Below are 25009 nucleotides of genomic sequence, written 5' to 3' on the forward strand. Positions count from 1 at the left end.
CACTGTACATCTTGCCATTGCAGTATCTAGGCACGATCATGATTTCAAGCTCGATAACTCTTCTTAGTACTTGACGAAGGCGCAGATCGCTAGATGGCGCTAGGAAGTGTAATACAGTTTGACATCATGATCACCAAGGAGACTGCTGATGTCAATAGTTATAGTGAAAAGTTGATAGTATAGTCTTGAGTTATATTTTGGTCTGCTCTCATACAAAATAATTTGGATTGCTTCAGAAGACATGGATAAAATCGCTGGAGTAGGAGCTTCAAAGTTTTGGTCACCATTCAGTAGCAATGTATGGACCTACAGAGCTGAAAATATTTGTTTGTGTTCTACAGAAAAAAAGTCCTATACATCTGTGATGGCTTGAGGGTGAGTAAATGATGAGAGAATTTTCATTTTTAGTTGGATTTTATTAACCATTTGATTAAATGCTTACTTCATACATTTCTTTGAGGACACTGACCTAGTTCCAAGGTTAAGAGTTGGCTTGTATGGGTGGTCTCTAAAGCTATTATCAGTGCAGGCCCTACCTATTAAGCGACATATGCGGCTGCATAAGGCCCCCACACCCAACTGGGCCCCCATCACAGGTTCAGTATAGCCAAATAATTATTTGAAATAAGTTTAAATGTCACAGGGCACACAGCCCAGCTATATGCAGGCAAATAGTCCAATGGAACCTGTCAAAACTATAACAAATATTATATTTGCTCTGAAGAAAATATGTGGAGAGATAAGTATCTAAATTTGACAATCTCCAAACTGAGATCTGATGTGGCGACATTAGAAAGACAGTTGGTTAATTGAGTGGTTGATCCAGGTTCAAGTCCACCTTTTGCCAATTTCACTATTCCCCCCCTTATTAGTCCATGTAATCGAGAACAGACAGCACATGCATCGTAAAGTCATATTACACAAAAGGTGTAATAAAGTGTCCAAGGGGAGTGTGATATCACTAAAAGTAAACGCGGTGTGTTCTTGCCATGAATGGGGGCTCCCTAAAGGTCTGGCAGTGCAGAGACAGGGGTAGACAGGTGCACACATGCCTTTCCCGGTCTGTAAAGTGTGGTTGGCTGCTTTTTCTAGCGAATGTTCTAGCGGCTCGGCATCTAACGGGCCGGAGAGACAGGGCTGCAGTAACCCGTTTCCTGGACCTGAAGAGACTGCGCTCTCTAAAGCCTCACGTGGTATTTGAAGAAACAGTAACAAGGTACAATTATTATATGACACATCATGTACATTTCGTCCCGCTGCTAGCGATGTAGTTAAGCTTCATCACAATACTTATTCGATTAAATTCTGTTTTATTATGCACAAGGGAGCAAAAAGCATATGCCACTATTTATAGTAAGTGCAAATATCATCTGTACCATACTTTAATTTGGTAATTAAATTCTTTCTTATTCATTTGCAAATAATTTCATTAATTATATTTACTAATTTGTGCATGTGTGTGTTTGTTAAAAAATTATATTTGTACTTCTAAAGTAGTTATACCTGTGCTGATTAACTACAGTTTTAAGCTTTATACTTTTGGCAAAATAGACTTATTTATTTGCACAATTTAAACTTGCTTAGTTATTAATGTTGGGTGTGTTTGGATGTACTAGTAGGGGGGCCCCATTTTGAAAATATGCTTAGGGCCCCCAAAATGCTAGGGCCAGCCCTGGCTATTTTATAATATATTTTGGATAGCCTTTACTATACTGTGTATTTTAGCTTAGCTGAAACACTGTATTAACCAATCAGCATCAAGGACCGGAACTTTTCATTATATAATTTACAATATAAAATGCAGTGTTCTTTCCTTTTAATCTGCAACAGTGGAGATTTATGAGAAACTTTCAATTCAGTGAACTGCATCATATTATGGTTGGAGTTAACAGGTGCATTAAAAATGCAATATCAATCCTCACCACTAGATGGGGCTTTGACCATTCATCATTCAAATACACTGGCGGCCAAATGTTTGGAATAACGTACAGATTTTGCTCTTATGGAAAGAAATTGGTATTTTAATTCACCAAAGTGGCATTCAACTGATCACAAAGTATAAGTCAGGACATTACTGATATAAAAACAGCACCATCACTATTTGAAATAACACATTTTTTATCAAATCTACACAGGTCCCATTTCCAGCAGCCATCACACAAACATCTTATCCTTGAATAATCATGATAAATTGCTAATTTGTTAGTAGAAAATAATTCGTAATTATATCAAACACAGCTGAAAGCTATTTTGTTCATTAAATGAAGCTTAACATTGTCTTTGTGTTTGTTTTTGTGTTGCCACAGTATGCAATAGACTGGCATGTCTTAAGGTCAATATTAGGTAAAAAATGGCAAAAAAATAAACAGTTTTCTCTAGGAACCATAAATCAATATTTGTTTTGAGGAATGAAGGCTATAAAATGCTTGAAATTGCCAAAAATATTGAAGATTCATACAAAAGGTGTACACTACAGTCTTCAAAGACAAAGGACAACTGGCTCTAACAAGGACAGAAAGAGATGTGGAAGCCCAGATATACAACTCAACAAGAGGATAAGTACATCAGAGTCTCTAGTTTGAGAAATAGACACCTCACATGTCCCTAGCTGACAGATTCATTGAATTCTACTCGCTCAACACCAGTTTCATGTATAACAGTAAAGAGAAGACTCAGGGGTGCAGGCCTTATGGGAAGAATTGCAAAGAAAAAAACACTTTTGAAACAGAAAAGCAAAAAGAAAATGTTAGAGTGGGCAAAGAAACACTGACATTGGACAACATATAATTGGAAAAGTGTGTTATGGATCTTATCCCCATTTAGCTTTTGTGGGATCAGCTGGAATGTAAGGTGTGTGAAAAGTGCCTGACAAGACAGCCACATCTGTGGCAAGTGATACAGGAAACGTGGGGGAAAATGTCATCTGAGTATCTGGACAAACTGACATCTAGAATGCCAAGGATCTGCAAAGCTGTCATTGCTGCACGTGGAGGACTATTTTGACGAGAACTCTTTTAAGTTTATATTAAGTAAGTTTACGGTGTGATCAGTTGAATGCCACTTTGGTGAATAAAAGTACCAATTTCTTTCCATAACAGCAAAATCTGTACATTATTCCAAACTTTTGTCCGCCAGTGTATATATACAAATATATCATACAGAGCAGAGGTCATTTAATCTTCATAATTTACACCATTATGCTGCGGCTATGTCTGATATTTTTCCTCAGACATACAGTACAGGCTTTAGACACAGTGGCACAAACATGCTCTTACCTCAGAGTTTAACAGACAGTGAAACAGGAATATGAAGAACCCCTTTGAGATAAAAGACAAATGCAAAATAAGACAAAATATTGTGAAAGTGATCCAGTTACAGTTCTGCAAAAGTTCTTACAAGTCATTCCAGATTCTTAAGAGGCTTATGGATTTTTAAACATTGTTATATCCTATATTTGTCAAAATTTCATTGTTTGGACAACATGCTATTGATTTTGGAGGCTGTTCATAGAGAAAATCAATCAGTAGCTCACACCATGTGCACAGCATAAGTTCTTTGGCAATTTGGGTCTACACAGGGTTTTGTGTAGCTCTGTTGTGTTACGCAGTAGAGATGGCTGACCTGTAGTGAGTTAAACACTGCAAACATGTACTGGAAAAGCAGGGAGTGATCATTCACTGCTAAAACCCCAAAGATCCACGATATGCCCAGGATGGGTAAGAGTACCGCCACTGCTTTTGTCGTCAGCCTAGAGGAACACACAAATACACAAAATGAAGGCAACATAACTGATGTGATACCACATATTAGAGTGTGTTTGAGTAATAGAGGTATGATATTAGATATATAGTAACTCACTTCACAGAGTTGGTGTCTCCGTGAACCTTATAGTTCTCAGCACTGATCCTCGATATGATCCGTGTCACAGCTATCAAAATGCCAATGTTAACCTGGATATCATAATAGATTTAAAGGCATAATTAAAGCAATATCTGTGTTTTACATTTACATTTAGTCATTTAGTAGACACTTATATCCAAAGTGACTTACAAATGAGGAACATAGAAAGTAATTTGTCATACAAAAGTCAAACGTCAACAATATCTGCAGTATCACACTGCCAAGTTCTCAAAGTGGCTGGAGTAGTATAAAAGCTAGCGCAGAAGAGACAGACAAGCAATATATCTCTCACACACACACACACACACACACACACACACACACACACACACACACACACACACACACACACACACACACACACACACACACACACACAGGAAAACTGTGTACATATATACTGCATACTATTTTGTTAAATAGTAAATAAATAATAACTAAAAAAATCGATTGCCACAGACAATAATTTTGACTTGTCCATCAGTTTACAATGTTACAATATTAAGTCTTTGGGGCAAGGCATTTAAAAGCAAAAAATAATTTAAATAAACAGATTGAATATTTGTTACAGCACTTCTATTAATACTCCAGCACAAAAAACAACGTTATTTGTGCTTTAAAGTTTAAATTGTTCTTTTAATGCTGGGACCACTGTTAGATATGGATGCAATTCTGGTTATGTGTTATCGACATGATTCCTCCATGTAAACAGTACATAACAGATGGTCCCTTTCTTTCATCCTTGTGCATATTATGTGAAAATGACAGGGTTTATCAGCTTTACATGGTTATAACAGGAGTTGGATATAACTTTACACAGTCAAAATTTTCCTGGAAGAGAAAGATTGTAAAATTACATGTGTACATGTATTTAAAGAAAATTCAGATTTTTTTTTATAATAATAATAATAATTAAAAAAAAACTATTAAGAGAGCATTGACATATAGATGGCCTCAATGCTACCACACATGGACTAAAAACTCAAATTTTGATTTCATGGCTGGTTTGTTTCATGGTTTTAGGTTTTGTGGACATACAGAATATATATATATATATATATATATATATATATATATATATATATATATATATATTGTTAGGAATTCCTTGTCTTGTTTCACTGTTGCCCTCTGTCTGCCATTTTTGTCACCTTTGCATTCCTTAGTTTTCACTTTTGTCCTTTGTGTAGCCCCTTAGTCTCTTTGTTAGCCTTCGTGTTCACTTGTCATTGTTAAATAACTACACTTCCCAGAATCCACCTGCCATCATCACTGCCATTTTGTTCATTGTTCTCACCTGTGTCTTATTCAGTCATCACTCACTGTGTATTTAAGCCCTGCTTTTTGTTCACTCCTTGTCGTTCGTTGAATGTTGTTATTAGCCTGGTATGTGTTCCCTGCCCGTGTTTTCTAGTTTTATGTTTTATTTCCCCATTGAGGGTTTTTCCTTTGTTCCAGTGTTTTGTGTTTTGCCTGTTTGTTTACTTAATAAAGTTGAACTGCGATTGGATCCGCATCTCCTCGTCTGCTTCGCTGCCTCCATTCATAACATATATATATATTTTCCCTAGTGGAATGCCTTTTCCCATAGACTACTGTAAACAGCAGAGATTAGAAAAAAATATTTTCTGTGGTATTTTACAGCATAACTTGTATTAGGCCCTTAACATTCCTTTAATGGCAACTTACCATTATAACAAACAGAGCAGGGGCTACAAAAGCCCAAATAGCCCCATTCTTAAGAGAGAGCCAGCAACTAGCACAGTTGGAAAGAAAAAGACAGACAAAACGAGAGAGAGAGAGAAAATTTAAGTCAGACAACGTCATATTTCCCTTTCAAACTGGACATCTGTTGACCATGCCATGACCCATGTTGTTGTCATCCTAACTTACTTGCCAAACCCCCCATAGCTGTCTAGTGATGAGGTCATGGACACCACACAAATGACCAAAGGGGAACCTGAAGAAAAAAAATGAAAACAAATTTCAGAGCTCTGAAGAAGCTGTTCATCACCAATGAAATTTCAAAAGTGTCATTTTTAAATGAATATTTTAAGCATAAAGCATTCTAGTGGTTCTGCCAGACCCCTATCTCTACTATGTTTTTATTGTGTTCTAACGATACGCATATTTTTTATTTTCATGTAAGACACAGCTTTGATAAACCCCCCCCACAAAAAGAAATACGTTATTGGGGCTAAAAATATCTTCCTGTGAATAGCAAAACTAAGTGTAGACGTATTAAGATTATGTCCTAGTAACTAAAATAAGAACTGTTGGACTGCAAACGGTTAGTTTCATGCCACCATTAATAAAGAGCAGTGTGGCTTTGCCAAGAGGCTTTAAAGAGGGAGTAGACCTCACTCTAAAGTAATGACTTAAGACTACCTAAGCCTGTTTTCTTCATCCACACTAAGCCTATCATGAATGTCACTATGGATACGAATAAATATGTTGGTATCAGTTGGTATTAAATGCAATGACAGAATACCACTGTGCCAACTTTGCATGTACTATTGAAAGTTAAAAAGTAAATATGTATTTACTTTATGACTCCGTATAGCCCTGCAATTGTCCTAAATCAATAAGGAAAATCAAATGACCACTTTCAATTTTGTTTGAGTGAAATAAACACCAAAGGCAGATTATAAATTGTGCCTATTAGCATGTTGTCTATTATCATATTTGTGCATTTGAGAATAGCTCAATTAATAATGATGACAGCAGAAGTAGTGATGACCCACTAAAGACTCTGCTAATATACATACATTCAAATGTCTTTCCTTCCCTTTTTCAAATGACACCGCCACATCAGTCACGGATAAAGAGAGGAGGCCGATCTATCTCAAAACTAATGCCTACAGTGGGACAGTCTCATTTGACTCTCTCGGGTTCATACATTATGCCAAAAGGGGTCATTTGAGGCAAGTAACATTGATCTGATATTTTGCTTCTCAGCAAATTCTGTTAGAGATTCTGTAAGTTTGTTCATGCATGTCTGTGTGTAATGGAACGTGTGCATAGTCTATATAAGTGGTTCTCCAAAGATTTTGCTTTAGGACCCAAAATAGTTTATCGTGTTTATCTTACAAAGGAAAATCAAAATGTTACCATAAACTACATAGGACCAACAAAAGGCAAAATTATTCAGTGTTTGGTTTCTAAAAGCCTCTTGATATTTAATGGCTTAATGGTCAATAATGACCTGCACATAACACATTGTAGTTGGCACATGTCATGTTTACCCTTGAATTAACACCTAATGTGTTATGTGTAATTTAAAACTGGGTCTTATTTTCTCTTTACCTTGTGTGTGTATATACACTTATAAGTGTGTATATACAATGATCTGAAGACCTACCCCAGCCAATGGCGTAGTAGTAGAAGTGCTTGCTGCCCTCAGATCCGAATACCTTGACCACCATACTGTAAAGATGCAGTCCTTCCACCAGCATCCATGCGAACGCACACAGGAAGAAAAAGTGCAGCAACACCGCCAGGATCTTACATGGAAGCTGAGTGGGAGAGGACAATAACAATACAATCTGCCCCTTTGAGATCAGGACATGAGTCCAGACAAAATGGATTACACTGAAAATGTATCTATTTTGTAAATTTTGGCCAATTTTCCCCCTATGTATTAAGTAAATCTTTAAATAAAGGGCCTCCAGCAAACAGATTTTCTTTTTAAAACTCTGGTGCATGGTGTCCACTTCAGAGGATCTTTAAAATAATTTTTTAACCATTCAGGGTATGATATTACACCGAAACCACCATAGGTGATTACCTTTGACAATTAATTATATTTCATACTTGTGTTACAATAACACTTCACAATAACATTCTATTTATTACATTAGTCAATTCAGTTGGTATCATGTGCTAATATTGATCAGTGATTTTTGTTTGTTCATGTTAGTGATACATTAAGATATTTGTAAAAAAGACACATTAAGACACACACTTCATGCATAAGAGAGTTAAATAATCATCACTGAGCTCATTGAGTTTATATAAGCACAACAGTGACATTACCAATAAAACGCCCTCAGCGAGAGTTCAGCAAAGTCCCCAGACAGAGGAAACAAATACTAATGAACTCAGTATCAAATTAATCTGCCTGTAATGCTGAAGGATGTAAAATGATTAGTGAAGTCATCTACTCATTCCACCTTATTGGATTAACTAATGATGGTACCATAATCCTCAAATGCAACAAACACTATTAAACATATTACAAACTTAATGAGATGTTTCATAAACAACAAGAACGTCAACCATCATTTAATGCGTTATCCAACAATATTTAATGGGCTAATCGTTTGAGCCTGTGCTTGGTCTTGTTCACTAGGCCTAAAATTTAGTAGAGTAGTGCAATATCCAGTAAGTTCAGGTTTTGGCAGAGTGGTACACAGACTTACCGTGCCGGGGTTGAAGTGGAAACTGATGAGCAGAAGGATCTGAGCAACAAAGATGGCAAATGCCAAGTTGGCGTGAATATGGTAACGCTGGTTACGGATGGTGCTAACAGACCTATATAGACAAGAAATCAGAAAACTGATGAGTTAAGTGATTATTGTCAAATAAAATGTATAGTCTGACAAAAACTTATTTTTAAGTGTTCAAATGAGTTTAAAGGAATAGTTCACCCAAAAATAAAAATTCTCTTATCATTTACTCACCCACATGCCATTCCAGATGTGTATGTCTTTCTTTCTTCTGCTGAAGACAAAAGGACATTTTTTGAAGAATATTTCAGCTCTGTGGTTCCTCACATGCAAGTGAATGGTGACCAAAACTCTCAAGCTCCAAAAAGCAAATAAAGGCAGCATAAAAGTAATCCATACGAATCCAGTTATTAAATCCATATCTTCAGAAGCTATATAAATGTGGGTGAGAAACAGATCAATATTTACATACTTTTAACAAAAAATCTCCTCCTTGCCCAGTAGGTGGCGATATGCACAAAGAATGCGAATCGCAAAAAAAAAACAAAAGAAAAATGTGAAAGTGGAGATTGATGCTAATAACTGAGTTAAACATTGTCTGTTTCTCACTCACACCTATAATTTAGTTTCTGAAGACATGGGTTTAACCACTGGAGCAGTATGGATTCCTTTTATGCTGCCTTTATGTGCTTTTGGAGCATCAAAATATTGGTACCCTTTTACTTGTCATTGTAAGGACCTACAGAGCTGAAATATTCTTTTAAAAATCTTGGTTTGTGTTCAGAAGAAGAAATACATACACACCAGGGATGGCATAAGGGTGTGTGAACTATTACACTAAGGGTTTTAAGTATGTCCAATGTAGCATACTCACGACAGCACAGCAAAGGTCACCAGCGTAATTGCCAGGCAGAAAATGGAGACAGAGCAGCCGATGTAGCTAATGGTAGAGAGTGCCACCTGGTGGGCCTTTGAGAGCTGTGGTGGAGACAAACAACAGTATGGCAGTGAAAAACTATTTTAATTTGGCCTAGTGTACTGCACAGCACTGAAGGAGTTTGAGGTGCTAAAAAACTGTAGCTGTTCCAGCAAATAGGAAACATACTGGATACCACAGCAATAATCCTCTGATTGTGAAGTCAAAGGTCACATATGACCAGCTGAGCTTGGACTGATGTTTACTGAGTATTAAATTACTTCTATTGAGTTTCATCATCATTTCATCAAAAACACACTTGCCTGACGCTGTTACCGATTCCATCCATCACATTTCTAGGAACAAGACGCTGTTCTCAGAAGAGCGCTAACCATTCAAATCCAAGGTAGAAAATCTAACAGTTCAGATATTGTTAGTCCTAATAGTCTGGCTTTAATTCCTTTGCTGGTATGTCAGATAATCAGATAATCAGATATATACATGAAACCTGATTCTTGCTTTTTCTAATAGCTCTTAAAGGGGCCATATCACAAAATAAAAATGTCTTTGATCATTGGAAGTAAAAGAGTTTATTATACTAACATTCTGTACTTGTAAAACCATACTGTAGAACTCAAAACGTTATTTTCAAAAAGAAAAAACAGCTTGTTCTTGTACTTCTGACTTCTCTGACATCAGGCCGATTACTACATCAGCACGACCGTCCACGTTTACACATAAATGATTGGTTGATAATTGGGGGAAACTTAGTCCAACCAGTAACAGAGAGCTAATAAGAAGAACAATGGAAAAATACTTGTGCTGTTCCTGGCTCTGTGTAGCACCTACTGCTCTGCATATCTGAGTTTCCTGTTCATTATTTTTTAAAAAGGTTTCTGGTAATTTCAGTCTGACCTTAACCGTTTTTCTGCAAAAAGTTGCCCATAATTGCCAATGGGTACTTTCCCAGTTTATTTTTCTTACCCCATTGATACATTTTCCACCTTGTTTTATGCATAAACCTCACTAAATTTGGTTAGATTTTTCTAGAAACAAGTATTTTATGCTATTCTTATGGGCTTTCATTTTACTTCTCAAGTAATTGTATCTTGCTTTAAGGATATTTAAATATTTTAAATGAAAAAATACAAAAACTGTAAGAAAATGATTTTTGTAGTGTTGTGTGGCACAATTCAGCGTCATTATGCAATTCAGATTTTGCAAAGAAGCTGTTATCGAAAGATGGGTCATCTGCAATAACTGTAAATTGGACCCAGCATCAAATCCTCAATGTATGAGTATGCATGGTTATGAGAGGGCATTCGTATCTAAATCTTAATAAGGCACAAAATTAAAACAGCCTTTTTAATTTTGTTTAATTTAATGTTGAAACACTAAATTATGACTGTTTTTGATGCAAAAACCTTGACTAATATTCACTAAGTGGACTTCAGGGAAAAGAAAATTATACATTTTATGATCTGACCCCTTATAACCACCTATTAGGAAAGGGTGAACACATTTTTTGTAAAATATATGCTGTAGAGCTGCATTGTTATGGTTCTCTGACCCACTGCCAGTAATTGGTACCCAGTGTTGCATCTACACACTGGTCCCAAAAGGCAGTTGTTTTCCACTAAAATTCTATTTCCATGCTTGGGTTCGATTCTACATTAACTCTACTTCCTGCCTTGTGATTATCACAGGCCCAGAATATCGAGGAACTGCAAAGTAGTGGGGAAAGCATGATTTCTTCCAGGCTTAAAGTATTGAGGTGAGCCGCTAATTGAGGCTCTGGCAGAAGCAGGCATAAGCATCAAAGCACAAGAGGAGATGATTACATGACTGAGTGAGCGCAGATTTATTTCAACAAACATATGCAGATGATAGACGCAGAAGATCCAAGCTGCACCTGGGTGCTTCGGTTTGGCTTGTGCACCAATGGAGGACTACAGCTGTAGAAAGCGCAAACCTTAGAGCACGAATCTGCCTTTCTGTGAAACAACTCATCGCTTTTCTTCCCCAAAAGAGCTTATCCCTACTTAGCAAGTACTTCTAGTTGACAGAGTCTTTTGCCTGACTTAAATTTTCTCTTTAACTCTCTTTAAATAAATCAACAGGACAAGGGTTACCAAAATATCACGCTGTTATTCTCGTTCAGTATCTCAAAGATGGCTGTTATTTACAAACTCTCTGTGACAATCCATTCACCCATATTCATCCCAAAGTACATAACTCACACAGGCTCTGCCTTGCGGCCTCCTCCAAGACACATTCACATACAACATCAGGGCTTCATAAACACTGCTCGCCTCCCCTGGAGGACTGTCTCAACTTGGGCCAAACTGTCTTCTCCCCTAAAGCTCTGCTGCTGATTTAGTGAGTGCCTCAGCCAATCAAAACTTCAAGCCTGACCTAATTTGTCCTTAAGTGAGGACACAACTTTGACATACATTTTTTTAATGGAAAATATAAATAAAAGTTTACTTTATGTATTGTTTGATATCTTAAATATCCCTACCTTTCATTTGATATTTATATTTATGAAGATCTTGTATAATTTAAATCAACAATAAGCAGGACTGACAGTAATTCATCTACCACAGAGAAAAAAAGGCATCAGACAGTGTGACATTGTGATTCTCTCACCTCCATAGGAACCACCTGCATAAGAATGGCAAAGTTGGTCAGATGGTTACACAAGCAGATAGAGAAGGACAGGTTTCCATCAGCTCTTACACACCCCTCGTTGGACCACACACCCTCTTTCGAGCTGAAACATACAAACAGTGAACATGTTTAATTGAGCACTACACTTGCTGAAGTTATTCATAGTGCGTAATTAAATATGCATTCACACCCACGGCCAGTGTTAATGGTATTACCAGAAAATTCATAAAATCAGATTTAAGTTCCTATTAATCTCTATGAGAGTCATCTCCATGTCCATAATGGTTGCGGTAATTTAATGAGAAAGAGAAAAGACAAGAGATGATGGGGAGACACTACAAATCAAACATGCTCTATTTAAATTGATTTATATTTTCCAAATGCTCCTAAACATATTTTGTACACAATATTACTCTTTATCAATCACAGACTTTTATGTATCCAAAAGACTCTTCTGAATGATACATTGGAAGACTTAGAGTTATCCTTGAATACTTGATATGAAAATGCTTAATTGTGGCTATCATGGGTACAGTAGATGTGCTAAATTTAAATGTTACAAATGTAACACACACAAACAATCTTTAAAGGGAAGCATTTTTGAAAATGGTTACAGGAACACTAAGAGTGATGATAAATAGGAGAGAGAATGTATGGTAAGAAATGCATAACAGTTAAAGTTGAAAAAGGGGATGTCCTCAAAATTCATAAACAAGTTTGTAAATTAAACTTGATATTTAAATTTTCTAAAGGAAATTTGAGTGGTGCTTGCCCATGCAAAACTCACCTTCACAATGCTAGGGTTTTTCAGAATACATTGCTGATACTAGGTTGTTCTGGGTGGTTACTTGGGCATTACTACCGTAAGTGTAAAACTGTTCCCTTGCTTGATGCTAATTGAGAAAATGAGAGACATGCTGTAAGCAGAAATTATATGACCCACCTGTAGTCCAGGAAAGCGCAGTAGAGGAACACTTTGTTACTTTGGTTTAGGGCCTGATGCTGCTGCTCTTTACTCTGAAAGACAGGGAACCATTAATGTAAATATGAATAAACCATCACAGCTCTCATGTCGTAACATAGTAGAGTCATTCTCTATATCTCATTCAGTCTAAAAGGTAAACTGCATCACACCAGAGGTGAAATAGCCAAGTATTGCAGAATCAATGGTAATCCGTGTTCTGGCAGCTGGTAGATGCAGTGTTACACAACTGTGTTGTCATATCTTAGGAGAGTTTGGAAGGCAACTTTGCTAAATATATCAATGGGCGACACTACACTTATGTGTGTGTGAGTGTGTTTTGTAAAGTTCATTCAAACAACTGCAGAACCATATGCTCAGAAATAAAATCTTGTTTTTACATACTGTAGGCTTTAGTCTGTATCCAACTTGGCCACATGTCATCCAAGATTCCCAACAATTAATCAGAATGGTTGGCGGCTCTTCTCAATATTCACCACAGAACATCCATGACTGAATGGCGAACACAGCTAATTAGCAAGATGGAGCAAGATCAGACTTACTGTATATTCCAAACAGGAGTTAAGTGGATAAGGGATATTCGCAAAAGTAAACTTGGGAGGTCTTGGAAACTTCGCCTTGCACATCAGCCAGTCAAGCTGGAGATAATTTAAGATAGAAAAAGATTTTAGGAGAATCGGAAGTACCCAACAATGCTAAATCTTCAAAATAGTCAGACTGGATATGGCATGTTGGCTGTTGAAAAGTCTATGTTTGACAGCAGAAAGAAAATAGGGAAGTAAGTTAATAAGGAGGTCACTATTAGTCCAGGTATCTGGGACAATAAGTTAAACGGTATCTGTAGTTTTTTATTACTGAAGGGGCTATTGAAAATCGCAACAAATTATTTGGTTGGAATAAACACAGTTTGCGTCATTTTCCACATCTTCCTTGCCCGTACATGGCTCTGAATTGAAGTTTGTTTTATTAAAACAAGTTAAATGAAAAAAATACCAGTTGAAATGAAAGAAGGACAGATTTTGTTGTGTTGTTGCAGCTTCGTTGCCTGAAGGATACAGAGCACACTATTAACATTTAAATGCAAAAAGTGGCTGTGAGTGAATGCAGGGGTGCTGGGAGACATAAAGTATGTGAAATGGAAAAAGAAATGGATTACAGCAATTGCCGTGTTTATATTCCCCTTTGTGTAATAGAAACATAACTGACATATTTAGCGTGTTTTAAGACAAAAGCAAGAAAATGCATGCATTCACAAAACTTTCTATGTTATGCATATGTAAACAGAATAATTTGCATAATTGAATGAAATGGCATAAAAGAAAGTCTGTGAGGATCAAAGTGGAAAATGTGAGGACGAAATATGAGGCCTCACATTAAAGTGTTTGAGTGTTCCAAAGCTCTCCCTTCCTCTGATGATAAGATTGTATTAGTGACATGACTGCTCTTCAATCATTGTGGAACGCATAAAACCAGATGTTTACAATTCTGATTTTTTTTTTTAAGTGGAACCTGCCAGTGCAAAAATCACCACCATTATGCTAGGACGTTTGCCAGGGCATTGATATGCGGCTGCTAAGGTGTTCCGAGTTGTTGTTAGTGTGTTGGTTTGTGGTTTCTAGGGTATTTTGGGTAGTTACTAAGGCTTTCATGGGAAATTGCAAGGGTTTTGTGGGTGGTTACTTACTGGTCAACCCCCACGTCTCAATGATATTCTGGTCCCTCCATATAGTTTGGGTCACTCCTTCTGTTAAAGTTTTAGGGATTTATTTCTTTTCGTTGTCTGCCAGGTGAATATTTATTACTCTGATTTTTTAAGAATGTACACCTCACCAACAAGCCCCATAATTTGTGGTATTATTCATTTCTGTAGCACAAACGGTTCATAATGAGTTATGTGCTGCACTTTAATAGCAAGCACCACTAAAACCTTAAAGGCTGGATGACACTATACAAATTTAACTCAGATTTCATGCCAGATTTGCAATTGGGCCCAGTTGGAGCTAGCTGGCACAATTCTGTAGATTATGGGCCAATCGGAGTTGACAGATTTCACAGAAAATTACATAGTACAGTATATGATTCCATGTAGTCGGAAGATAGCAATCATGCTTGATATTTCTGAGCCAAATATCCACGACTGCAGAGGAAATCTCGTAGTGTATGATGCTGTACAAGTTTGAAGTCATAAAGTGTGCAGCCAATGGAAATCAAGCACACAGGGTGATGAAGCTCAAGATATGGAGATGGCAAGCAAACACTCAAATTAAATGTAAAAATACAAGGTCTGGGTTCAATACAAGTCAAGCTCAATCGTCAATCACCAGTCTGTAAATTTTAAAATACTCACTGTTTCAAAAGCATAGCCACAATACATAAAATCATTTACTAACCTTTTCTGTGAAAAGTTACATTAAATTTAACAACTTCATTGACAACGTAACGCTGTAAACCATAAAACACTAAAACTACTGTAAAAGTGCAGATTTAAACAATTTTGTATTTAATTTTTTTCCTCCATTAATGTCACTTACACTGCTACCATTTTTTGTCTTTTCCCTCTTTTCTTTCCTTTCTCTGCCTCATAGTTCCTCTGTTTAACAGCAGTAGGTGACTGAGAGGTGACTTAATTTTCCACAGGAGAGCAACAAAAAGCAGGGAAAGTCTGACCCATACTAAATGGGTCAAGACAGATACACATCTCCAGAGAGGAGAGGATACGGGTATGGTGCTGCTTTACACTTCTTTACTTTTCTCACTTTCACACACTTAAAAGGACAGTTCACCCAGAAAGGAAAATTCTGTTGTTAATTACTCATTCTCATGTGTTTCCAAACCCATATGGCTTTCTTTCTTTCATGTTACACAGAATCAGGGCTCCAGACGGTGACTAAATGGTCGCATTTTGTGACCGTTTTTCCCACCAGTGTGACAAAATTTTGTTACAGGTTACACTGGTGGGACTACAGAGTTGCTCTCTGAACTGTCCTTCTCTCTCTCCGTTTATGCGCTGCCAATTTCTGTAAAGCAAATGTGTCAAAAGTAGAACGAAACCGCTCTATCTGCTACTTGGATCAAAGGACAGCGTGATCCGGTCTCAAATTGTCAACCGTGCAGTGCAAAACATTACAGCACTGCAAGAACCAGTGAGAAGCATGGAGGGAGTTGTGGAAACCATTTGAATTTAGCACAGAATTCTCTGGTGCAAATCTCTATGAAAACCCTTGGTGAGTAAACAAGCTTAAAACCAAATTAAACATCCCAATATTCTAAAAAGCACAAATGCTAAGAAAACACAGTGACATGCACAGATATAAATTAGCAGACATTTAAACACCCCCTTTAAAATATAAGTTACCATGAATAGTGTAACGATGTTGGAAACAGGCAAGACGAAGAGACGATGGTGCGAAGATGAACCCAAGTGCAGTTTATTATCCCAAAAACCCTGACTACTAACGTGAACAAAACAAAACAGAAACATGAATGACTTGACTAGATTTGACTTGACTTGACTATAGAGTTGACTTGGCTGTACTAGACTTGAGCAAAACAACAAAGTTAAATTCACAGTACCTGACACTAGACAATGGCAAACATGATGGCTTAAAGGTCAAGGACATGGTAGAACACATGACAAAGATGACCAATGACAAGACTAAACTATAAATGAGATAACAAAACTAAATGAACTTTAACCAATGGAAAGAAAAGACTAATAACAAAGTAATCAAACAATGAACCAATGAAACCAAGACACATGAACAGGGTAAACACATGACAAGATCACATGAGGGAACAGGAAATCACATGACATGACAGAAACAGAAACTAAACTAGAAAATAAAAGACATGAAAAAACATGAACAAAACAAATAAATGTGACATATCCCCCAAAACATAATAGCAAAGTTACTTAGGGAGCTCAGACTGAAGCTTGGCTTTGACATGGCATGAAGCAGACTGAGGTATGGAGCTGACTCTGGCATGGCAGTGACATGGCCTGGAGCTGACTCTGGCATGGCTGTCACATGGCCTGGAGCTGACTATGGAGTGGCTGTGACATGGAATGGAGCTGACTCTGGCGCGGCTGTGACATGGCCTGGAGCTGACTCTGGCATGGCAGTGACATGGCCTGGAGCTGACTCTGGCTTGGCTGTGACATGGCCTGGAGCTGACTCTGGCATGGCAGTGACATGGCCTGGAGCTGACTCTGGTGTGGCTGTGACATGGCCTGGAGCTGACTCTGGCGTGGCTGTGACATGGCCTGGAGCTGACTCTGGCATGGCTGTGACATGGCCTGGAGCTGACTCTGGCATGGCTGTGACATGGCCTGGAGCTGACTCTGGCTTGGCTGTGACATGGCCTGGAGCTGACTCTGGCGTGGCTGTGACATGGCCTGGAGCTGACTCTGGCGTGGCTGTGACATGGCCTGGAGCTGACTCTGGCGTGGCTGTGACATGGCCTGGAGCTGACTCTGGGGTGGCTGTGACATGGCCTGGAGCTGACTCTGGCGTGGCTGTGACATGGCCTGGAGCTGACTCTGGCGTGGCTGTGACATGGCCTGGAGCTGACTCTGGCGTGGCTGTGACATGGCCTGGAGCTGACTCTGGGGTGGCTGTGACATGGCCTGGAGCTGACTCTGGGGTGGCTGTGACATGGCCTGGAGCTGACTCTGGCGTGGCAGTGACATGGCCTGGAGCTGACTCTGGCATGGCTGTGACATGGCCTGGAGCTGACTCTGGGGTGGCTGTGACATGGCCTGGAGCTGACTCTGGGGTGGCTGTGACATGGCCTGGAGCTGACTCTGGCATGGCTGTGACATGGCCTGGAGCTGACTATGGAGTGGCTGTGACATGGAATGGGGCTGACTCTGGTGTGGCCCTGACATGGCCTGGAGCTGACTCTGGTGTGGCTGTGACATGGCCTGGAGCTGACTATGGAGTGGCTGTGACATGGCCTGGAGCTAACTATGGAGTGGCTGTGAAATGGAATGGAGATGACTCTGGTGTGGCTGTGACATGCCCTGGAGCTGACTCTGGCATGGCTGTGACATGGAATGGAGCTGACTCTGGTGTGGCTGTGACATGGCCTGGAGCTGACTATGGAGTGGCTGTGACATGGAATGGAGCTGACTATGGCGCGGCTTTGTCTACACCTTTGTGGGTGTAGACAAAGACTCGGGAATGACCTCTTTGGCCGTGAACATGGACAGAGACTTGGGAAACAAAAGCCTTTCTCCTCCTCCTCTGGGAGGACGAAGTTGGCAGGCTTCCAGCTCGTTGTCCGTGGTATTTTAGGCAAAAATATATTCATAATAAATATTATATTACTAGCTCTATTAAATTTATAATAGGCTGCATTAGAGTAGTGAGGGAATATAATTTATTGTTTTTAATATAGCAGTTTATAAATATAAATATTCTATATTTATAGGTTTTAAAAGTGTTAAGGGTACTGGTTTTCATTACAAAAATCTTAAAGTTTGTTGTTCTGCATGTTACATCTAACCATGGTAGTGACGATCCATGCTTGGTTTTATCTGAGGTTACCATGGTCTTGTTATAAATACCACTGTTAAAACTATAAAAATTACTGTAAATGTTATATTAAATGGCAAATGCATAATAGAATCAAGAGCTTTAAGGACTGGAAAACTAGTCAGGAAGCTAGTTTTCTTTCTGAATAAAATCTGTTTTCTTCTAATGCACTCTGATTGTAGAAAAATATATTTGGTTTTGTTTACCTTCAAATTTCCAAGAGATAATTGAACTTGAATCAACAACAGCCTGATGAAAGGAGACCCAATTCAGTTGTACTGACAGAATAATTTAGCCCTATAAATAAGGTTAACTTTTTAGTTTTTATAGATGTTACAGATAACATTCCTGTTTTTGATAAGTCATTTTAAATCTGTAAAAATATGCAACATCATTGGTATTTGCACTTAATTTTGTATTATAAAAATAATATAACTTTTATTATTATTTTCTGTATTTAAATTTTAGATTTTATAGTCCAAAAATCCCCACCCCTCACTGTTGCTACCAAACGAGGTGGTAGTGCCACTGCAAGCAAATGCTTGATTGTATGCAAAATGCATTTACTTTCATTGTGTAAATAAATATGCAATTAAAGTGAATGAGGACTGAGGCTACCATTCTGCCTGAAATCACCTTTCGTTTTCCACACAAGAAAGTCATATCAGCTTGGAAAAGAGTGTGAGTAAATAATATTGATCCACCGATCCGATACCTGGATCCATATTGACTACGATACTGACGCTTTTAAACGGATCGGGTATCGATCTGACGAGCACGATCCAAATCCGATACTGTGTGTTAGTCATGTTTGCTACTGTCAAGCTAAAAAAAAAAAAAAATGGCATAAATGAACCATTAAAACACAATTAAATTAGTTCATATGACTTGTGCATTTTATTCAAAGCCACATGAAGACGTGCGATAGCTCTGTGAATCACAAAAGGCTGCGTGTGGCAGGGTGGAGGGCGGGGCCGGGTCATGATCGTACACACCCGGTCCTGGGTTTCGGCACCAGTGTAAAAGGGATCAATGGAAAGGAGGAGGCGAGAACCGGCTTGACGATATAAATAATAGTTTAATGATAAACTTAAAAGAAGACACAAACACACACATGACGGACATGTCCGTAAACGATCTCTCTCTCCCGCACGATCCTCTGCAGTCAGCCTTTATCCCTCACGGAGGCATAATTCGCCAAATACGGGACTGGTTGTGTAGGATCACGACCCGGCCCCGCCCTCTGCCCTGCCACATTGCGTTTAATAAGTAAATATATAAAATGCACGCATAGCTCCAGCGCGTTAGTGAATGGCAGTGCTCTGTTAACACACACGTTCGCTGCTATTTTTAGCCTTCACGTTGTGTGCAATATTTGAGCGCTTCTCGCAAACAACATCTAAGGTGTGTTTTTTTTTTTATACCAGAATTAGAATAAGAAGCTAATTAAACTACAGTGAACTTGCCTACAAACAGACACATACAGGACTTCCTGGAGAGTTAAGAAAGTCAAAATAAAAGCGTGAGGGTTTAAAAGTTAAAGGTGTCACAGAGAGACTAACGGAGGCAGAAATATGAGTAGCAGGGTTTATTAAACAGGTGATGATTGAAACAGTGATGTAAACATTGTGAGTAAATCCAGTTGAGCAGAGTGGCAAACAGCTGGTGAGTAATATCCTGACTGGGTATAGACACGATGAACAGATAACTGACAACAGTCTTATGATACTTGCAGGCAATAATGGAGACAGCTATGTCTGACATGGTCGAAAGATCTGGAGTCAAGAGATAATATCGATGAGAACAAACGAAGAGTGTGTGTGAAATCGGGGTATATATGCAGTCCTTGATTAGCCACTAATGATAAGCAGGTGCGTGTAATCAGAACTCAGGGAAGAGTGACTTTACATATTAAAGAGAACACCAATTAGTTCCACACAATAATGTAAAGATATAGTAAAATGATTATGCAACAAATCAACACTGGTATCGCATCGGGATTGGTATCGGCCAGAATCGGATCGTAAGAGAAAAAGTGGTATCGGTGCATCCCTAGTAAATAATGACATGAACTGTGAACTGTCCATTTAATTTCACATTTTCACTTGCTCTTATTTCTCTCTATGCCAGAATCGTAAAAAGCATTTTAACAGCTCCATCTGTAAGTCTCTCACTCTCTCTCTTTCTCAAGTCCAATGAACATGGATCGGGTTGGCTTGGTGTTTGCGCCTCCCCCCTGCCCTGTAGCGCTTGGCACTTGCCAAGGAAGAATGAAAGCACTCCAACACTTTATTAACAACCAAAGGCATACAAAAGAGCAAGTATTATTGGAAGAGCTTCCTTTCTAACTTGTCCAAACACAGGAAGAGATTGAAATTAGACACACAAAAACACAATTTACGGGTTAAGCAGAAGCTTTTTAATTAGAATTGAACTATGAAGCTGGTATGGAAAGACCGAGTGTGCTCTCACAGGAAAACAATTGCATCCCAGGGGTTAAATGTTGGTTAACTGTAATGCAACCTTTGATTTTTGTGGGGTGCCTGAGGTATTTGGCAGTTGCAATGACATCATTCTCACCATCCTATCACATGACAGCAGGTTGTGTAATCACACATTAGTTCTACTTTGAGAGCCTGTATGGCATGTGCTTGTAATTAAGCAAAAAACCCAATTCCTTAACTACATTCATGGAATGGTTTACATGGTCAGCTCTGCCAAATGGCATGGGAAGTCTCTCCTGATTGAACATCATGTGTAATTCTAAACATATGTCGGCTGATCTGTATTGTCATTCAGAAGAATGTGGAGAATGAAAATAATGTGAGCATGGATCCAAATTCTGTATCGAGATGACTGTTTTGGTCGACAGTCCAAGGCACTTTAGCTGGATATAGCTCTCCGGACTCAATTTAATTTTGTTAAAATGCTTTTAAATCACAAAAAGTCACTTGAAATAAGAAATAGTTTCTTATTTATCATGTGCTGCAGTTATTTTTTTTTTTATATCAGATATATCAGATAGTCAGAACAATCAAGAAAACAACCTCACAGTTTTGCTCTATTTGGGTCTTTTTTAAAGTTCCCCTAAAAGCTTCACTTAGGTGCCAAACTTTTCCACACTTCACACACAGGTGAGTAATCTATCTGCCGTTGACTTATTGGGTTTAGTTATCGCACTACACAATTTCATATTGGTTGTTCAGTCCAGGTTCTTTGGTCAGACATCTCTTTAGTGAGTGTGAGTATTGTGTCTATGATGTTGGGATCCCTGATGCCTGGCCTTTATGACTAACTCCCTGACTAACTGAAGGAAAAACTGAGCGCTAGCAATACAATAGAGCCTATATTTAAATTACACACAAAAACAAGCCTACAACATACCCACCCAAGAGTTAAAGGAATAGTTCACCCAACAATGACAATTCTGTCATTGTTTACTGCCCCTAATATCACTCCAAATCTGTATAACTTTCTTTTTTTTGAGAAACACAAATGGGGAATTTTGCTGGCCATGTGAAGACTTGAGAAATGTGACTCCGGTCAATATGGTGGCTATGACAATAACATCAAACCTCATTATATCTCGAGACTAAACATTATGACATGACTTACTTTAGCAGTCGATTTAATGGCTTGTTTGTTTTTCGTTTGCTTTATCGAGCTTGACAAACTGGTCACTATTGACCAATGTGAAGACTTTTTTTTAAATTCACTTTTTGATGTCTACAGAAGAAACAAAGTTATCCAGGTTTGGATTTACGCACATAATATTTATCAATCTCTTACAACACACACACACAAGCACATGCTCATACAAATGTTCTGCTAAACATCTCTCACACATGGTCTCTGACAGAAACCCAAACACAAACCATCTGAAACATGCTGTCATTAGTTTCCTGGGGTATGCTGGTTAATGGCACTGCACTGGGGTATATTTAAAGAACAGCTCAATCTAAATAAAGCCTGGCTGGGCTAGATTTAAAAACAGCGAGGAGTGAAGTCCCAACCTTAACAGAGGAGATAAATGGAGAAAAGTAAATGTAGGTTTTCCGTCTCTCCCCTTCTATTCATAGACTCAGAGGCTGGCTGAACTGTATAATTACGTACATGGATAGGCTGGGCTGTTTCAAGAGACTGTTTCTGTACATGAAAAGTACAGACTAATGAACTTCCAATCTCAATAATAACATACATTTCCAACTGTACAGAGGTCAAAAAAAACTGTTAGTGTGAGGCCGGGATAATGACTACCTACATTTTTGTGACGTAATGCACATAGACCTTTTCATCTATACATTTCTTTATTTTGACTTTTTTTTTTTAAAATCTTATTTTTATCCTTTTCTCCACTTTCATTGATAAAGTGGAGAAAGGACAGGAAATTATAGTTTTGTAAATAATATTAAATATAAATAATAGTAAATAAGAGGTGGGGGTGGTATGTAAGGGATCGCATGGGGGCCAAATCCAAACTTGCATCAATCACATGAGAACATCGTAATATGTTAGCACATGTGCAACACACTTTGAACACATGATCATTTTTTTCTCACAATATCACAAAAAACAGATGTCTGAGTACTGCAGCTAAATTTAGCTACAGTATACCTGCATTTGTCATCTATTTATACTTGGTTTAAATGGAATAAATTATGTAGAGAGGGTTTCACAACAGAGCCCTATTTGAATAATAAAACAAAATGTATAAATGCATTGAAGGCCAACCATACCTTGTATATGCTTTTATTATTGTTTTACAGTGTGTGTGTGTGTGTACCAGTGACTAAAAATGAAATGCTTTTCATTTCTGTTCTTTCTGAGTAAAAATATATTTTTTTCGTTCTTGTTCGGAAGTTCCGCAGACTACTTTCCAAAAGATAACCAAATTAAAAAAAAATTATAATGTTCTTTGTAAAATGAAAATACTAAGGTTGGGTGAAATACCAGTTGCAGTTTTGACAGATCTCGTAAAAGAAACAAGCAATGCTGTCGGGAGAAACAAGCCTAAAATAAGCTTCATCAAGATAAGTGTTATTTATCAGCATACAATTAATTCAAGTATATATTTTTATTATAGATCAGCTTCTCAGTCAAAACTCGGCAGCATCAAATGTGTATGAATGCATCATATCTAATAATAATTTAGTGAAGATTTGAAAGCAACTAAGAAATTTACTTTTTACCTCTAAAAATGTTTTCCTTGTATCTGGATTAGCCGTGCATGATATATGTAGTAATACTACATCATGTTAAAAAGGTCATCATTCACAGAATGCTACATCCACATCTTTCAATCAGGCAAAGAAATATGTGATGCAGAGTGACGAAGTGGTGTAATTTCAAAATTTTACTGTGATAAACCCTTTGGCTTTTGGTTTTATGAAAAAAATAACGAAATTAACCAGTTATAACAGGTTACCAGCATTCAAAAATAATGTTTTCACTCTGGAACAAATGAAAATGATTTAGTTCCAGTTTTCGGTTACGTTCTGCAAAGAATTTCTTTCGTTTTCGGTTTTCATTTTTTGAAACGTTTATATTCCCTGGTGTTTACATTTTGAAAGATGTAAATACATGTCTATGTGCCTGCATAAACGTCTGTATATGCATACGCGTTTGGGATAGTCTGCCTGTAAAAACAGAGTCAGCTGATTTTGGTGAGATTGAGGGTATAAATCATCTGTATAATAGCTGTGCGTGGTGTGAAGAGAAACCCAGAGAGGTGCTCCGGGGGTCAGCCAGTTGTCCACCGGAACTCTGGAAAAGCTGGGAAATGGTTCAGGACTTGATGAAACGCTGAAACCTGGAACCCATCAGCGCCAAAATAATGCAGTGGAACTTTACAAAGGCCGCTCAGGTAATCATTTGGGGATGTTTAAAAAAGTTTCATAGTATTTATATCATAACGGTAAGGAAAAAAGAACTATGCAAGGAAGTAAAGAACTTACAAGAGATAACAGTTAAGATGTTTTGCTTGCTGCAAATCATAACACGAGATTGGTCTGACGATTTAACTGTTAGAATAACAAGGCAAGACAGAATTTAACAACTATTTAAAAGTTAATATCAAGACATTTTCAGGCTTTCAGAATGCAAGAGTGGCAGAGGGACAGGAAGAGAGAGAGAGAGTGATACAGAGAGAAGGAGAGAGGGGAGAAGGAGGAGGCCACACAATCCACAGCCTTTGGCTACAAGATGATGGCTTGAGCCAGACCATCTGCTATAGATTATAAAGATTCATCTGAGAAAGTGTGAGGGAGGAAGAAATAAAGACAGAAAGGGAGCAAGTTAGACCAACTCAAAGAAAAACTCAGAGAAAGACTGGGGAAGAGAGAGAGTACAAAAGAGAAAGAGAGAATGAGTGAATAAATGAATTAATGAGCGAACGAGTAAGTGAGAGTGAATGAGTGCAAAGGAGAATGAGTGAGTGAGTGAGTGAGCGATTAAGAGGGTGAATGAATGAATGATGAGTGGTTGTGAGTGTGAATGAGCAAGTGAAAAAGTGAGTGAGTGAATGTGTGAGTGAATGTGTAAATGAGCAAGAGATGGA

General features: G+C 38.1%; 1 protein-coding gene across 2 annotated transcripts in view; it reads right to left on the minus strand.

The window, feature by feature from the left end:
* The window catches only part of LOC127630908 (adhesion G-protein coupled receptor D1-like), a 63597-nt gene that overhangs the window by 4374 nt on the left and 34214 nt on the right, over nt 1-25009 (minus strand). For both annotated transcript variants that reach the window (XM_052108770.1, XM_052108769.1), the window contains 10 exons: nt 12878-12951; nt 11914-12037; nt 9223-9326; nt 8322-8433; nt 7262-7415; nt 5794-5860; nt 5590-5656; nt 3859-3950; nt 3622-3748; nt 3276-3317 (listed from right to left, as the gene is read on the minus strand). In XM_052108770.1, the coding sequence (XP_051964730.1) occupies nt 3276-3317; nt 3622-3748; nt 3859-3950; nt 5590-5656; nt 5794-5860; nt 7262-7415; nt 8322-8433; nt 9223-9326; nt 11914-12037; nt 12878-12951 (963 nt within the window). The remainder of the gene's footprint in view (nt 1-3275; nt 3318-3621; nt 3749-3858; nt 3951-5589; nt 5657-5793; nt 5861-7261; nt 7416-8321; nt 8434-9222; nt 9327-11913; nt 12038-12877; nt 12952-25009) is intronic.

This window comes from Xyrauchen texanus, chromosome 37 (genome assembly GCF_025860055.1).
Source record: "Xyrauchen texanus isolate HMW12.3.18 chromosome 37, RBS_HiC_50CHRs, whole genome shotgun sequence".
NCBI classification, from domain to species: Eukaryota; Metazoa; Chordata; class Actinopteri; order Cypriniformes; family Catostomidae; genus Xyrauchen; species Xyrauchen texanus.